Below are 16,818 nucleotides of genomic sequence, written 5' to 3' on the forward strand. Positions count from 1 at the left end.
ATTTAGTCTATTGTGTTATCTGCAATCAAAGTAAGATCAAGGCTTCAGTGACATTGTTACCTGGCAGAAGCTTTGAACACACGGGTGCCTTCAGGCTTTAATTAAGTTCTCATTTACATATGAATAACCATGGAACACTAAGATTTGCTAGCAGATACAATGGCTCACTCAGAGTAATTATTTATTGCTTTTTATACACTAAGAAATCATAAAGATAAGAACTTCCCTTTTTAAATTCTGCTGTAGGGATATGACCACTGTCAAATTAATTTTTCTTTTGAATATTTATGGCTGTCACCATAGGCTACAGATAATGGCAATGAATTGTGCTGACTTTCTTAGATAAAAAAAAAAAAAAAACTTACGGATGGATTCCATAAATGACACTGACTTATGTTCTGAGCAAAAAATTCAACTTGACTTGTGGAAGTAGTCAGCTGTGCACAGGAACGTTTGTTTGCTAACCTGTTCCTCTCACACATATTCATATGTCCATGTGGAACAATAGTCCTGCGTAATGTAAACATTTTCTTCTGCGTTCTCTAATTCATATTCTAAAGGTCTTGTTTAATATCTTTGCACTAGTAAGGCAAACATATCTGAAGATCCTGCCATTTGAATTTAATATCTCCATGTACTTTTAATTTCACAGGACTCCAGTGCTTAAATTTCAAATGAACACTTATATAGGTTATACTTTTTTTTCCTATGGCACTTGAATATACCCTTACTAACAGTGAAGAAAACTCCAGTGCTGATCATACCCCCTTTTATATTTTTCGCCTTGGAAAGCCGATCCTTTCACCTCACAGTCATTATGTTTCTGCCCATCACTGTAGATGTTTAACTGAGTGCAGAGACAATGACTCTTTCTCTTTTGTGATACTAAAGTTAATTAGAGGTTTGTATTTCTCAGTTTTTTTTTCTCACTTAGAGCACTGTGGTTAAAATGTATACTTATTTTGTTGTGTCATTTTATTTTCAGACACAGATAACATTTTTTTCAATTTTGTATTGCATTTATATTATTGTTTGTTGCCACTTTTAAAATTTCTCCAACTCTAGTCAGACTAATACAGTGAAATATTGCATTTATATTATAGTTTGTTGCCACTTTTAAAATTTTTCCAACTCTTGTCAGACTAATACAGTGAAAACTATTAATTCAGAAAACAGTAGATAATAGACACAGTTTCTGACTGAGATCTTGTTCTGTGGGTTGCACAGGTGTGCAGGGACCCCCTACTATTAGTAAGAATTGGCATTCTGTTTGAGATTTATTCTCTGCCTCTTGTTAAGTGCCAGGTTAGTTTGTCCCTTCCAGTGACCCTGTTTAAAATAAAGTGGGCATTAGAGAATGAATGAATGTGTGAATCAGTGCCTGAATGACCGAATAAATGAGTATGAGGAAAAAATGAATAAATGAATGAATGAATTAATTATTTATAGGGGCTCACCAGTGGAAACAATGCCTTTGATATTAAAACATTATGTTTGGTTAGTCCTGGTTTTGACATAGCAGATCATTTACTGCATCAAACAGAAAACTAATGTACATATGCATGTACTTATTATGTCTATCCAGGTGATAGACTGATCAATAATGGATCCTTTTCATTCGTGATCCTGGCCACAGATATTTTTTCTACACATACAGATGTATAAGACTTGCAGATCTAAGTTTGTATTTTTGCATGACTTGAGCCACGGACTCTAAATTATGTGAAGCAGTGTTGTGACAGAAAATGCAATATTACAACTGTATAGTGAAATAAATAATAATACAATATCAGAAAATGTGAAGTAATAATTTAAAGAAGTTGTTTACCAGAAATAACAATGTGAAGTGTTAAAAAATCTCTCTCTTAAACTGCATCAGATAATTAATTTAGTAGTAATAGTGGGCAAAAATGACATTTTTGAAGAGTTCTGTTAGAACTACAAAAGAGTTTTCAAGAATTATTTGTTAAATGGTAGTATTTATACTGAGTTAGGTCAGCTAAGTGGGAGAGGAGTAAGCTTCTGAAAAGTTATGAGTATAAAATATCCGAAGAACAACAACCACACTGTCTCCTCACCAAAGTCATGTGATGAAAAATATGTGGTAAAAAAGTCACAAGACAGCTGTAAACGCAAAGTTATATACAGTGATTAACATTTATCACGTCTTTTGAGCACATGACTTTCATCACATGATTACTGCATATTTAAAATGGAGTGTCACTTAGAGCTTTGCCATTTCTGAAGAAGTCTTGGTTTTTAAGATGAAAGGGTTGGAACAAAGTCTTAATAAAGTGAGTTCTCTGGTGAGGACCCAGTGTGTTTTTTGTTGTTTGGATTTATGTTTTCTTTCTGTTATTTGGATTTATGTTTTCTTTCTGTTATACTGTGGAGCTACTCCTATTTTTTCTTAGTTGTTGGTGACTATAAGATAAAAAAAGTAATTGCAAATGTACAAGAACTTGAAACACTAGGTAACACTCAAATTGTTAAGTACATATCACAATGTAGGAAGTATGGAAGCATGTACGTAGTGGAATATTTATACAATTTTCTAAGGGGACTGTGCAAAATGCTGCTTGTCTGTGGTCTTGAGAGTAGTGTTAATCAAAATAGTGAGGGACACAGCTGGCAATGCCTTGGAGAGTCCGTGCCATGTTCATTGGTCCATAGGTACTTACTAGACTATTGATAAGTGAGGATCTTATGAAGCTTAGCCTTGCTTTCCTATGGCAATTTTTAGCCCTTATGTTTTGCAATAAAAATACCCAAAGACAGGCCAAATAACTATATGTTGGGGTTATTACATTTATTCATATCCATGAGGGCCAGGAGCGAATCTGTGGTTTACCCATCTATTCATCTGAATTAGGTTTATGTAGTGGAAGATGGTTCCACAGAAGCAGTGTCCTCTGTAATACATAGCTAACCCTCTATGTTCTGTTAAATTTGTAAAAGAGATTAAAGACTCTTAATCATGTATTTATACCACTGGACTGTCGAATGTGTAATCGGTCAAAAAGAGTGGAGCCTTTTTGGCACTATACCCAAGGCAGAGGTTGCCAAGGCTTTAAATCAGTCTCCATAGATTTTATGATTTAGGCACTTGTTTTTTTAGTGTGAAAGCAATGTGATCATTCTAGTTGCAACAGGTGTTTAGACAGCTACATACTTAAATGGGCATTGTAGATTATTACATTTTTACATAGCACAGCATGGTTAAGCCTCCTTGAGAGAGCAGTGGCACACCAAGTCTGCTTTCTGGTCTGTTGTAATGATAGGGAGTGATTTATAAAAGTTGACTGAGGGAGGGGACATTACCATATTATGCTAATATCAACTTCCTGTCCAGCATATGCCACCATTGGTTAGTGCACCACTGCATTACTGATGGGGCTTAGAATGAGTATAGGTTTGCCTGCACCAATGGGGATTGTATTAAAACATAGGCAGCATAGGATGGTGGTTTGCAGGATGACATTGGTGATCAAGAAGAGGAGGAGGAGTGTGAGGGCAGCACCAAGGATCAAATGGTGGAAATTGAAAAAGGGTAATTGTGAGGTGGAGTTCAGGGATGAGGTAAGACAGGCACTGTGTGGCAGTGAAGAGTTACCAAATAGCTGGGTAACTACAGCAGAGCTAGTAAGGGAGATGGCTAGAAAGGTGCTTGGTATGACATCTGGACAGAGGAAGGACGACAAGGAGACATGGTGGTGGAATGAAGTAGTACAGGAGAATATGCAGAGAAAGAGGTTGCCAAAGAAGAAGTGGGATTGTCAGAGAGATGAAGAAAGTAGACAGGAGTATAAGGAGATGAGGTGCATGGCAAAGAAAGAGGTGGCGAAGGCTAAGGATAAGGCATATGAAGAGCTGTATGAAAGGTTGGACACTAAGGAGGGAGAAAAGGACCTGTACCAACTGGCTAGACAGAGGGACCGAGCTAGGAAAGATGTGCAGCAGGTAAAAGTGCTAAAGGATAATGAGGGAAACATACTCACAAGCGAGGAAAGTGTGTTGAGGAGATGGAAAGAGTACTTTGAGGGCTTGATGAATGAAGAGAATGAGAGGGAGAGAAGGTTGGATGATGTAGGGATAGTGAATCATGAAGTACAATGGTTTAGCAAGGAGGAAGTAAGGATAGCTATGAAGAGGATGAAAAATGGAAAGGCTGTTGGCCCAGATGACATACCTGTAGAAGCATGGAGGTGTTTAGGTGAAATGGCAGTGGAGTTTTTAACCAGATTGTTTAATGAAATCTTGGAAAGTGAGAGGATGCCTGAGGAATGGAGAAAAAGTGTTTTGGTACCGATTTTTAAGAATAAGGGTGATGTGCAGAGCTGTAGTAACTACAGAGGGATTAAATTGATCAGTCACAGCATGAAGTTATGGGAAAGAGTAGTGGAAGCTAGGTTAAGAAGGGACGTGATGATTAGTGATCAGCAGTATGGTTTCATGCCGGGAAAGAGCACTACAGATGCGATGTTTGCTCTGAGAGTGTTGATGGAGAAGTACAGAGAAGGTCAGAAGGAGTTGCATTGTGTCTTTGTGGACTTAGAGAAAGCATATGACAGAGTGCCTAGAGAGTTGTTGTCATATTGTATGAGGAAGTCAGGAGTGTCAGAGAAGTATGTAAGAGTGGTACAGGATATGTACAAGGGTAGTGTGACAGCAGTGAGGTCTGCCGTGGGAGTGATGGATGCGTTTAAGGTGGAGGTGGGGTTACATCAAGGATCAGCTCTGAGCCCTTTTTTATTTGCAATGGTGATGGACAGGTTGACTGATGAGATCAGACAGGAGTCCCCGTGGACTATGATGTTTGCAGATGACATTGTGATCTGTAGTGAGAGTAGGGAACAGGTGGAGGAGACCCTGGAGAGATGGAGATATGCTCTGGAGAGAAGAGGAATGAAGGTCAGCAGGACTAAGACAGAATATATGTGTGTGAATGAGAGGGAGGATAGAGGAATGGTGAGGATGCAAGGAGTAGAGGTGGCGAAGGTGGATGAGTTTAAATACTTGGGATCAATAGTTCAGAGTAACGGTGAGTGTGGAAGAGAGGTGAAGAAGAGAGTACAGGCAGGATGGAGTGGGTGGAGAAGAGTGTCAGGAGTGATTTGTGACAGACGAGTACCTGTAAGAGTGAAAGGGAAGGTCTACAAGAGGGTAGTGAGACCAGCTATGTTATATGGGTTGGAGACAGTGGCATTGACAAAAAGGCAGGAGTTTGAGCTGGATGTGGCAGAGTTAAAGATGTTAGGATTTGCACTGGGTGTGATGAGGGTGGACAGAATTAGGAATAAATATATTAGAGGGTCAGCCCAGGTTGGAAGGTTTGGAGACAAAGCCAGAGAGGCAAGATTACGTTGGTTTGGACATGTGCTGAGGAGGGATGCTGAGTATATTGGGAAAAAGATGCTAAGGATGAAGCTACCAGGTAACAGGAAAAGAGGAAGGCCTAAGGTAAGGTTTATGGATGTGGTGAGAAAGGACATGCAGGTGGTTGGCGTGACAGAGCAAGATGCAGAGGACAGGAAGAAATGGAAACAGGTGATCTACTGTGGCAACCCCTAATGGGAACAGCCGAAAGATGATGATTTTATATATATATATATATATATATATATATATATATATGTATAGATAGATATATAGATATATAGATATATGGGTCCCCTTCATAACATTGAAATTTCATAACATTGAATTTCATAACACTGAGACCAAAATATTGAAAACTCAGAATATTGAGAGTGTACTTCATAACATTGAAAACTACAGTGCATATGTAACTAACACCCTCGCCACTACAACAGCAGCTAACTAACAAACACACTTTCTACTACGTTTCTTCCCCAAACACCTCCCGTAAATTAAATATACCTACTGCAAGATCACATGACAGTCGAAAAAAGTTAATTTGATGTCAGGAAATTAACGTTTTTCACTGTAGCATGATCTTGGAGTTAGTATATTTAATTTACGGGGCATCTGGGGGATGCAGAGAGGCTACCTCCCTGCAGAAATGTAGTAAAAAGTGTGTTTATTAGTTTGATGGTGGTGTAGGTGGAGGTGATATTATTTACTTGTGCAATGTAGTTTTCAATGTTATGAAGTGCACTTTCATTGTTCTGAGTTTTCAATGTTTTGGATTTTTAGTGTTTTGAATTTTCAATGTTATGGTCTCAATGTTATGAAATTCAACGTTATGAAATTTCAGTGTTATGAAGTGGACCCATATATCTATCTATGTCTATCTATCTATATAGATAGACAGATAGCTGTATGTATATATGTATCTGTATCTGTAAATGTATTTTAGGCAAATGCACTGCTGCTGTTATTCAGGGGAGAGAGATCATCAGCTTGCTCAAGGAGTTTCCTCAATAATGTGCTGTTTAGGTCCCATAACGTTTGTAGGTAGACCTGCCCATTCACAGCTCCTGGCAGGGTGTGGAAATCTCAAACCAGTCTGAAGACTGCCATTTGTATATATGCTCTGTGTATGGAGGACTGAGACTAGACAAGGATGTAAAATGTGTATAGGGAATTAACTTACTGGGTAGCTCTCTGTGAATGGTGAAGGGCTGCAGTATGCAATTCCATTTTGCACCAGTCCTAATGCATGGGACACAGTGTTTATGAGTAGGGTCCCTGGGTAGCTATACATTTGGGAACACTTGCTTAGGATTAAATATTAATAGCATAGGGATCCAGCCAAGCCATTTATTAGCATAGTGTTCACATAATAGAGACAGTTTACAGCACAGGTGAGAAGGAGATTACAAAGAATGATGGGCAGGCATGCTTAAAGTCCTGACGCTATGGTACAGTCAAGAAGCTGGCCTCATGGGAAAAATCAAACAGGTGATGATCTTTTATAAGGCATGTCATGTGTTTATTAGTTGCAACATTTACAACTGACAAGACTTTAGTGGTAGGTTATTTTGGAGGAGATTATCCCATTTTTGCCCTTCTGCTGTAAGCTGGTTGAGCATCCCATGTGTCAGAATTTGTTTGCAAGACAGAACATTACAAAATACCTGGCAGATAAGGGAGGGGAAGACCTCCCTGCTGTTATATTGCAGTGGCTGTGTACCAGATTGAGCCATGATTATAATGTGAGTGCAGTCTGTGGTTCCTGATACCTGAGTGGTCCAAGAAAGGTCCTAAATTTCTCTCCTTGTATTGCTCTGTAGTCCTTTGGAACCAGATATGCTGTTCTCCATGGTGGTACAGAAAGGCACTTCAGCACTTCATGTGTTAAGCTGTAACCAAAAATTGCTTAAATTCACTTATAGAACCGAGAGGGTGGGCATCTGGGTGCTGTACGAACTTGATGATTATTAAAAGTTGAAGCCCTTTTTTATTTTTTTTTTTATCCTCACTTGAAGAGCTGAGGGGGTGGGATGCTATATCCAGACACTTGGTGAGCCACACAGTATCAGCTGAAGTAGTAGTAATACATGATGAAATCAGTCTGTGTAAGGATGACATTGCTTGTTGTGGTTGACATCATGATGTTAGATTAGTTGGCATTCGGATATGTGGTGTGCCATGAACATCGGTGGTTGTTCTGTTGGATTGGAACTTTTCATGCCTTCTGTGTAATCTTATAATTAAATAAACTACTTGGAGAAGTATTAACAGTCTATACTGTTAAAATGTATAGAAGTTTGTAATGATTTGGAGAAATATGCATACAGAATTGATAAAAGCATAATTCTAAAATTAATCATTAAACTTATGATTGTTGTTTTTGAAACAGTACCCGATAAGCTGTATGAGGTGAAGGTGGTGGCCTTCAATAAGCTTGAAGATGGCTATGCTGCAGTGTGGAAGGGGAAAACTGAAAAAGTACCAGCTCCTCCAGCAGGTAAGGATTAAAAAAACTACATACCTTATATATGAACTGCATCAAGCTTACTTTGTCCTTGATTCTTACTGTAATAGAATGGAGATCTGAAATCTAAAATAAATTAATGAAATATGCTTCTGTAGCACCCCCCCCTTTGATCTTGTCTGTGTTTTCTCAGACGTTTGACCTGTCTGTGCTGTACTTTTCTCAGTCCTGATTCGTTAATGTGCAAGCAAGAATAAACAGACAGCATGGAATAAATGAGGCTTTAAAATATATCCAACTGAAACAATGAAGCTAAAATCCACACGATGGAGCAGGTTTATTACAAAAACACAAATAAAAACAATGATAAAATGAGGTGGATAAGTGCTTTTGGAAACCCTTCTTCAGATCCATAAAACCATTTAACATAGCAGGCTTCTTAAGGGAGGCTTGGTCAAGCCAGCTCTGTCTTGTGGATTTTAGCTTCGTTGCTTCAATCTGATCCCTTAATGTCTCTTAACTTTTGCTTCCTGTCACTATGTTACTTAATTTCCTCCAACAGTTAAAAAACATGCCAAGATTTTAATAGCAGTTTTGCTTGGTTTAGATCATAACCTGTAACTGCTTTAATGCTGAAGACAGCTAGGTTTATGCCAAAATGGAATGGGGGCCCTTTGGAATAACACTGGTCTGAGTTTTGCCAAGTGCTGTAGTTAGCTTGTATGCATAGAACACGTCTGCAGAATTGCTATGTCTTGATGGATTTAATAAAAACTATTGCCCACCGTGAATGAGTTGTAAATATATCCATGGAAACATAGCACTCTGTAAAGATGTTGTGATGTAGTTATCCAGAGAAAACCATTTTAAATTCAGGAAGAGCTTTGTTATTTCTAAAGAAATCTTGTTTTTTAAGAGGAAAGCACTCAAACAAAGTTTAGCTGCAGTGCACAGAGGTCGTACACTTCAAAATGTGACATCCAGTGAAACATTATACACAAATATGTTGTTTGTTTTTTTTTTATGTGGAAGACAGTCATTTAGTTCAAGAATGTTCAAAGAAAATGTATGTAAAGTGTTGAAGGGTATTCAATTAAAATTGTAGGGCAAAATGTATAAAATTTGATGATACAGGCCGTTTTTGGTTTGACAGTTCAGCATTAATTTACCAGGAAGGAATTTCACAATTTTAAATAAACAAAAATGTTGTGGTTCGGAGTAAAAATGGTGAAGGGTGGCAAAGTATTAAGTAACAATGAAGATGGTGATGAGTAAGGCTGAAGGAGGTGCAGAAAGTGAAGTGGAGGAGCAGTAAAAGGAACATGTAGATGACATCCCACATGTAATAAATATGAAATATTACAAACGGATGTAGAGGAAGAAGGGGTGCATCTGATAGGGACAAGAGTTAGACAAAGCTAAAATTAGGAGGTTCAAAAACTGCAAAGAAGGTGAAAGGGTCATTTTTCTGTTACAACAGTGAATGTTAACAGTATAGGAAAAGAAGTTAGGAGAATATCATTCTGCAAATAGTGTGGAGAAGTAAATGCAGATATTGTGTGTTTACAGGATGTGAGACCAGTATCACAGACACAGAAAGATCAAATTAAAGCCTTTGGAGGTAGTATTTAGTGTGTATCCAGTCCGGGTAACGATGCCTGCTCAGGAACTGCAGTGTTGTTGAAAGAAGGAAGTTTTAAACTGTTTAATATGAATGCATTTATTTCAGGAATGGTATTTTTTGCACATATGAGAGGTGGAGGAGGGGTGTGTGGGCTTATTGTGGTATGTGCCTTATAATGATGGGGAAAAGGATAGAACTGTTACAAGAAATAAAAAGAATTTATGTGATGGTAAATATCAATGAATTAATAGTAGGTGAGGTTTTGCAATATCAGCAAAAATGTTTGTGAAATTAATGCAAGGTATAAGAATATGTAGGGAAGGGATGCAGAACCATGTAGCAAGGGTGGGGCTTCAATGTGTTTGGGGATTTGCGATCGACAGATTCTCTTTTTTATGTGTGGGACAATAGAATATGAGGGCAAATAGGACCTTGTGCATATCCTTAGGAAAGAACTAGCTTCAGGTTATAGAAGTGGCATTTTTTTGTACCTCAATATATCGTTGTGGGACGCTGTGATCAGGGAGCGGCACCGAGCACCGAATGAGCCAGCTATGGCTGTTATGTGATGAGACTAGGGAAAATTAAGGTGAGACAAAGAAAGGCAGATTACATCTAGTAGGGGGAGTATTAGAACCAAACTTGATTATGTTTTATTATCAGAAGGGTTAAGTGAAATAAAGGAAGAGAAATGATCCCAACAGTTCCTGGCATTCCTAGAAAGCATCCCTGTAAGAGATGGGTCTGTAATCCTTTGTGACTTCATCTAATCTTCCACAGAATGGAACACTTGGCTTGAGCAACACTTCTTAGACACTCTGTTCATGAGAATTTTCCTGGATTAAATTATCCATAATTCCACGAGGGGGGATAGTGTCCTGGGTTTAGGTTTGACAGACTTATCTCCAGCCTGCTTTCTGCCTATGGTTAGTCCCTAAATTGTAAAGTCTTATAACCAACTGGTTGCCTTTGCTCTCAGAATATCCTCTCTCCTACTTACTAATATCACACTCTGTAGAGAATTCAGAAAAGCTAACCTTTTAAATTTTACAATAAAATGACAACATTTTCCCATTCTACTCCAAAAATGGATCAAAGATATGCAGCCACTTATGCTAAGGAAGCATCTTTATGCTCATTTAGATAAATGCATTGATAGGGATATCCTCACCAAGACCAAAGACAGAGCCAAATTCAAAAATAAACCTCCTTGGTGGTCCAGATGAATGCACACTTTACAACAAAAAGAAGAAACTGCTTACACTACCTTGCATGGCCAAACCTCCTCATCACAGTGAGAATATAAAGTGCCTCATAAAAAAGCTGAAGACAGCTATTAAGACAAGCAAAGCCTTCTATGAATATATGCTGGCTTCTGAGGTTAAGAATAATTATAGGTCTTCCTTCAACTACATTAGAAAACCAAGGAATAATTTGCATCACTGCTCAGAATGTGTCTGTAATAGCTCCTCCTATTTGAATCCAAATTATATCACCAACATATTGGCTAATAAGTTTGCTGGAAATTTCTCCTCCAAAACTATCATCCACAAATGGAGGGTCATATCCTTAAAGTGCTCTCCAAGACCAGAAATACAGCTTCACTATGTCCTGACAAAATACTGCTTTGACATGTAAATAACATGAAGCAGGCAATGCTGATTCTATCCTTAACTTGTTCACTACAAGTCTTGTCACAAGCTATATTCACAAACAATGGTGCATTGTGGTGGTGGTGGTGCTTCTTCATACAGATGGCCTCACTATTGAGCCAATTGACTACGGACTTGTCTACCAAGCCATTGAATGCATCACTAGCTAGTTCATAAATCTAGATGTTAAGAATTTAATCAGGCTTGACCTGCGGCATTTTGGATTTATTAAGGGTAGATCATGCCTCCACATTCTTGTGAATTACTTTGAAAATTTCACACAGGATGTGGGCAGTTATCACACTGTTCATGCTGCCTACTTGAATCCATCAAAAGCATCTGATACCTCACAAAGGAATTTTGTATAAGCCTTACACATAGGTTCAGTAGGTTCATAGGTGGGTACTAGGTTATCTGCCCCAAGGCCTATACAAGCCTAGCCAAAAAGGTACCCTGGCTTTCGCCACCCAAGGAAATTATTTTCCTTCTACCCCTGTCGAGCAGAGCCACAGAAGTGATCCCTGGGATGAATTTCATATTTCCCATCCAATCATCAAGTTTTTCTTGAAGAGTGCTAATGAGGAACTTTGTTTGATATAGATAGGTAGTTTGTTTCAGAGTATAGGAAGTCTCTGGGTCAGGAATCTATCCCTTCAACATGTTCTGTTTATTGTGGTGACAAGGTTTAGGTCCCTAGAGCGTGTAGCTCGGAGGGATTGGGATTTCTTTAAGTGGAGCATGTCCAACAGCTCTGGGTTTGACATAGCTTTGTATGTTCGGCAGAGACCGCCTCTGAGTAGGCGATATGCGACGGAGTAAAGCTGGAGTTTTTTTGAGATGGTCTGCATAGGGCATCTGTTTGAGGCCAGGGATCCTCTTTTTGATGTATTTCTGTGGCCTTTCCAGTTGTTGTAGATGTCTTGTGAGGTACATACCAAAAGGGGCATTGAACTCTATAGTGGGTCTAATGAGTGATGAGTAGAGGGGAACAATGACCTCTTTTTTCCTGGATGAGAAACCTTTTATGATGAGGTGTGCCACGTAGAAGGATTTCCTGACTACTGTGGCAGTGTGATTATCAAAGGAGAGACTACTGTCCAACTGTATCCCAAGATCTTTTATCACACTTTCAGTATTAAGTAGACTACCACCTATGTGGTAGCTCATGGGTACAGAGTTTTTACCAAAGGGGGTGACAATGCACTTTTTGGCATTGGGCTTGTGGCCATAGCTTTGACATCAGCCATCTGTCTCAGTGAGGCCCTTTTGTAGGATGGCCCACATCATTAGAAGTTTCAATTGTCTCTTAGTTTGCAGTCATCTGCGAACTCCATTAGCCAAAGACCTTCTATGTTAGCCTGTACTTCAGAAAAGTAGATACCAAACAGGAGAAGACCCAGGACTGAACCCTGTGGTACTCCACTTGTCACTGGTCTGAAGTCGGATTTGGAGTCTGCTACTTTCACAGTGTGGGGTCTGTCAGTGAGCCAGTTGGCAACCCATCTTGTGACATAGGGATTTATACCTAGTTTAGTGAGTTTATCTATAATTCTAGAGTGGGGGATGGTGTCAAAAGCCTTGGCGAGATCTAGATAGGCTGTGTGAACCACCTTACCCTCATCTACGACTTTGGTGACTGCTTCAAAGAAGTCAGTCAGGTTTAGCAGACATGATCTGCCTTTTACAAACCCGAACTGGGTGGGGTCCAGAGTTTGGAGATTACCAATGTCTTTGTTTATAAGTTCCATGATGACACATTCCATGACCTTGCAAACCGGGCTCTTTAGGCTAATGTGGCAATAGTTCCTGGGGTCCGTGGTGGCTCCCCTTTTGGGATAACTGTTGCTATGCACCATTCAGTGGGCACAAAGCCTGAGGTGAGGCTATGATTGAACATGGTGCTTAGGTGGGGTGCCAAGTTCATTCTGTAGTTCATGTAGAACACAGCCTGGGATGTGGTCAGGTCCCATGGATGCTGTGTTCTTGGCTTTGGAGAGTGTGTTTTTTCAGCTGTGCAGCTGTGATTACAGGAACTTTGCATTCTTCTGGTATAGAGATGGGCCCTTTAGGGGGTGAGGGGGGTGAAGTTAGCACTGAACCTATCTGCAAGGATGTTGGCAATATCAGTTGGTTCTGTATATTTAGTGCCATTGTGCTGTAACTCAGAGCAGATCTGAGTGTTGCCATTGAGATTCTTGACATAGCTATATAATGCTTTGTGGTTGTCTTTAGAATCAGTGGCAATTTTGTTTTCATAACTAGCTTTGGAGGATTTTATGAGGGATCTCAGCTTCTTACTGAGGCTGACCAGGGAGTTCTTCCAGTCATGGGATTTTACTCTTTTTTGCAACAGTTTCTTTCTTCTGGTGTAGGGTTTGTTTATGGCAGGGGACCACCAGATTGGCTTCCTTTTTTTGGAGGGTACCATCTTGGTTCTGTTAGGGATAACATAATCCATGCATTCGTGTAAGTGCTTATAAAGTGCATTTGTGTAGGATTCATCAGTCATACCTCTACTGTTCGTCTGCATGGGTGTTGTGAAGGTTGCCAATTTTGTCTTAAGAAGCATGAAGTTGGCTTTGAAGACCTTTCTTTATGGTGGTTTCCCTAATGGGTGGGGGCAGGATGTGGATGTCTAGGGTGATTAGCTTGTGATCAGATCTGACCAATGAGGAATTGACCTCTGGTGTGTAACACCGGTCACCCATGTTGGTAATGACCAGGTCTAGGATATTGCTGCCCCTGGTAGGGGTGTGGATAAGTTGATCCAAGGTGTTGGAATTTATGAATTCCAGAAAATGTTGAGCATAGATCCCTATGTGGTACAAGGACAAAATGTACATATCAGGGCTGGTGATTCTACCTCATTTAAGGAAAAGATGACCAGTGGCATTCCTCAGAAATCCATATTGGGCCCCCTCCTTTCTGGCACTTATTTCTTTGATCTCACCACTAATGACAAGGATCTCTAGCTAACTAATTTTTTATGATGATGATTACAAGTTGGGAGTAGTTTTCAAATCAACAAATGTTGCAAATTCCCTTCAAATTGAACTATCATTCCTTAGCACATTGTGCACTGAGAAATGTCTCAAAGTAAATGCTAAGAAGTGCAGTTTCATCCCCTTTGAAAACAACAAATTGCTACTACCTACTACATCAGTGGCACTTCACTCTCCAGTGAGTCTGTCATCAGAGGCCTGGGGGCATGGATAGATATCTCCCCCTCTTTTGGTCATCATGTACTGACCATAGTCAGGAAGTTCTTCTATGTATTACCAAGGATATCACTTCCAAAACTAGAGGAAATTACTGCTCACCCTGTACTCTGCCGTGGTTAGACCCATTATAGAAAATAATGCATCATTGGGCATATATCTCAGGCATAACAAAAAAAATCTTTAAAGACCACAGGGGTTCGTAATAAAAAGAATATCATGCCTTAAAAATCATAACTATCAAGAAACTCTTCATCAGTCTCCCTGTGTGCAGTCATGTGGACTTGTGAGGGGAGACCTGTGCCTTGCTTTCCTTGTCCTCAGGGTTCCCATTATCTGAGACCTCCTTTTTCTTGATGTATCAAGTAGCGCAGCCAACACCAGAACAAGAGATCTCAATCTGCATCAGGGAATAAGTAACTAAATGATGAGATAGGTTTATCACCCACTAACTCCCATTGCTTTGAAATAGACTTCCCTTGCATGTTCAGCTATGCGATTCCCTGTTGGTCTTTGAACATGGTTTAGACAATTGTATGGCTTCTCTAAATGCATTCTGGGACTTGCCCTCCTTGAAAAGGTCGATGTTCTTCGTGTTTCACTGTTGCAGTCATTACACTTGGGTTATCTGCCTGCAGGTAGCCCTCATTCAGCCCGAATACCAGAGTCTTGGGATTTCTGCATCAGATGCTGTCACTTCTTCCATGATGTCAAGTCATCAGGGGTATAAAACAGGCAGACAACACCATTACATCAGTCTTTCTTGCTGAGAAAGAGCCCAAAGCAGAAGCAGTTCGCAGGTGCCAGTCGGCTGCTACCTGAAATTTTCGTTTTTCGAGTTTTAAACCTGAAGTCTTCTAAAGCTAAGTACCCCGTTGAGGATTCTTTTTTCTTGCTCTAACCGAAGTCAGAAAAAGTTAACAATTGTTTTGCCTGTGGAAAGCAAATACCTCACAGAGAATTTCATTCTTACTGCGTCACCTGTTTAGGCCCAGACCACGACGTCCCACACTGTCAGTTTTGAGCCTTGTTTAACGCCCGAACCATTTGTCGTCAGGCTATTTTTGTCCCTAAATTCTTTCGCTCTCATTCTACGTATTCCAAAATGGCTTTGATAAGCCATCTGACTACTGATCTTCCGAAAAAGCATAAAGATAAAGACAGAGACAGGCCACATAGGTCCAAAACTGCCGACGACACTTCCTTTAAGCTAGTCACCAGTCTGCCGGTACTCAGTGAGGTGCCTTTGCAGCCCCTGATGCCCACTTCTACTGATTCAGAGGCCTCAGCTGAGACCCATTCTGAGTCCAAAATGCCATGAGATGCTTCTTTGACTATGGAACTTGTGGATGTTTCTACCTTGGATGGGTCCGGAGCCGCTGTGCAGGCACTGGCTTCTGAGGTTGTATTCTGACCTACCGATGTTTGCATTAAACTGACAACTTCATTTTCAGCTAAAACTACTGAGGTATTCAGGCCCAGAGTATGCACTATGCCTAGAAAACCGATGACCAAAGCACATCCTCAAGCTCTCATTCCACAAAAACAAATGCTTAGAATGCCTGAAGACCTTATCACCCTAATTAGGGGAAGCCAGCCTTCCCCTGCTAAGAGCCAAAGGATTGAGATTCTTTCTGATTCTACAGACCAGGAGTTCGATGACTCTGACCCTTCTGACTACAAGGACATACCCTTATCAACCTTTGAGGATTCAGATGCAGAGGAATGCATTCCCTCTGCCTCCCCTCCAGAGGATTTTTTTTTTGGTGAAGTCTTGCCATGCAGGCATTGAATTGCCATTTTCACATGTTGAAGTACAAGCAACATATTATGGAACTAATTAAACAAAAAATGGTGTTATTTCCTTTTTTGTGCAGAAAATAAAGATTTACAAGAGGTAATGCATTCTGCAAACAAAGTTAGTAAGCATACTTTGCAGTGTGGCGTTGATGCCCTAGAAGCATCTTGCAGGGCTGCAGTCACTGGGTCTGTACTGAGAAGGCATGCTTGGCAGAAGTAACAAACATTGCCAGACCATGTCAAATCAAAATTACTAGATTCTCCTTTAAATCAGGACCATTTATTTGGCACCAAAGCAGAAGAGGTTCTTAAAAAGATGGAAGAAAATGCAAAATCTATGCAAACTGTTAAAGAATTCTTACAAGTACAGCCATCTACATTCAGTAGGCATTGGCCTTCTAAAAACTGGTCCTTTTCAGCCCCTTCCAGGCCTTCTCAGTCCAAAAACAGGGGAACCAGACCACCAACACTACAGTCTCAGGGTATGTAGAGATCTAAACAATGGAGTGCTCCCACCTCAAATACAGGGAGTGGTAAGCCACCCCCTTATGGAAAAAGTTCACAATGATTTTCAGTTATCCTTCCCAGCCCTGCCCAACTACTTGCGCCCCTAGGAGGAAAACTTGCCCTTTATGCCAAAAGCTGGATATCCGTTACTCAGGAACAATTTTTCCTGTGACACTC

The 16,818-nt window shown here is 40.0% G+C and overlaps 1 protein-coding gene across 2 annotated transcripts in view; it reads left to right on the top strand.

The window, feature by feature from the left end:
- LOC122806652 (immunoglobulin superfamily DCC subclass member 4-like) overlaps positions 1 to 16,818 on the top strand; it is a 2,205,210-nt gene that overhangs the window by 1,967,227 nt on the left and 221,165 nt on the right. For both annotated transcript variants that reach the window (XM_044077249.1, XM_044077250.1), the window contains exon 12: positions 7,766 to 7,873. In XM_044077249.1, the coding sequence (XP_043933184.1) occupies positions 7,766 to 7,873 (108 nt within the window). The remainder of the gene's footprint in view (positions 1 to 7,765; positions 7,874 to 16,818) is intronic.

The sequence above is a fragment of the Protopterus annectens genome, chromosome 7.part0 (genome assembly GCF_019279795.1).
Source record: "Protopterus annectens isolate FY-2018-M chromosome 7.part0, PAN1.0, whole genome shotgun sequence".
Classification (NCBI taxonomy): Eukaryota; Metazoa; Chordata; order Ceratodontiformes; family Protopteridae; genus Protopterus; species Protopterus annectens.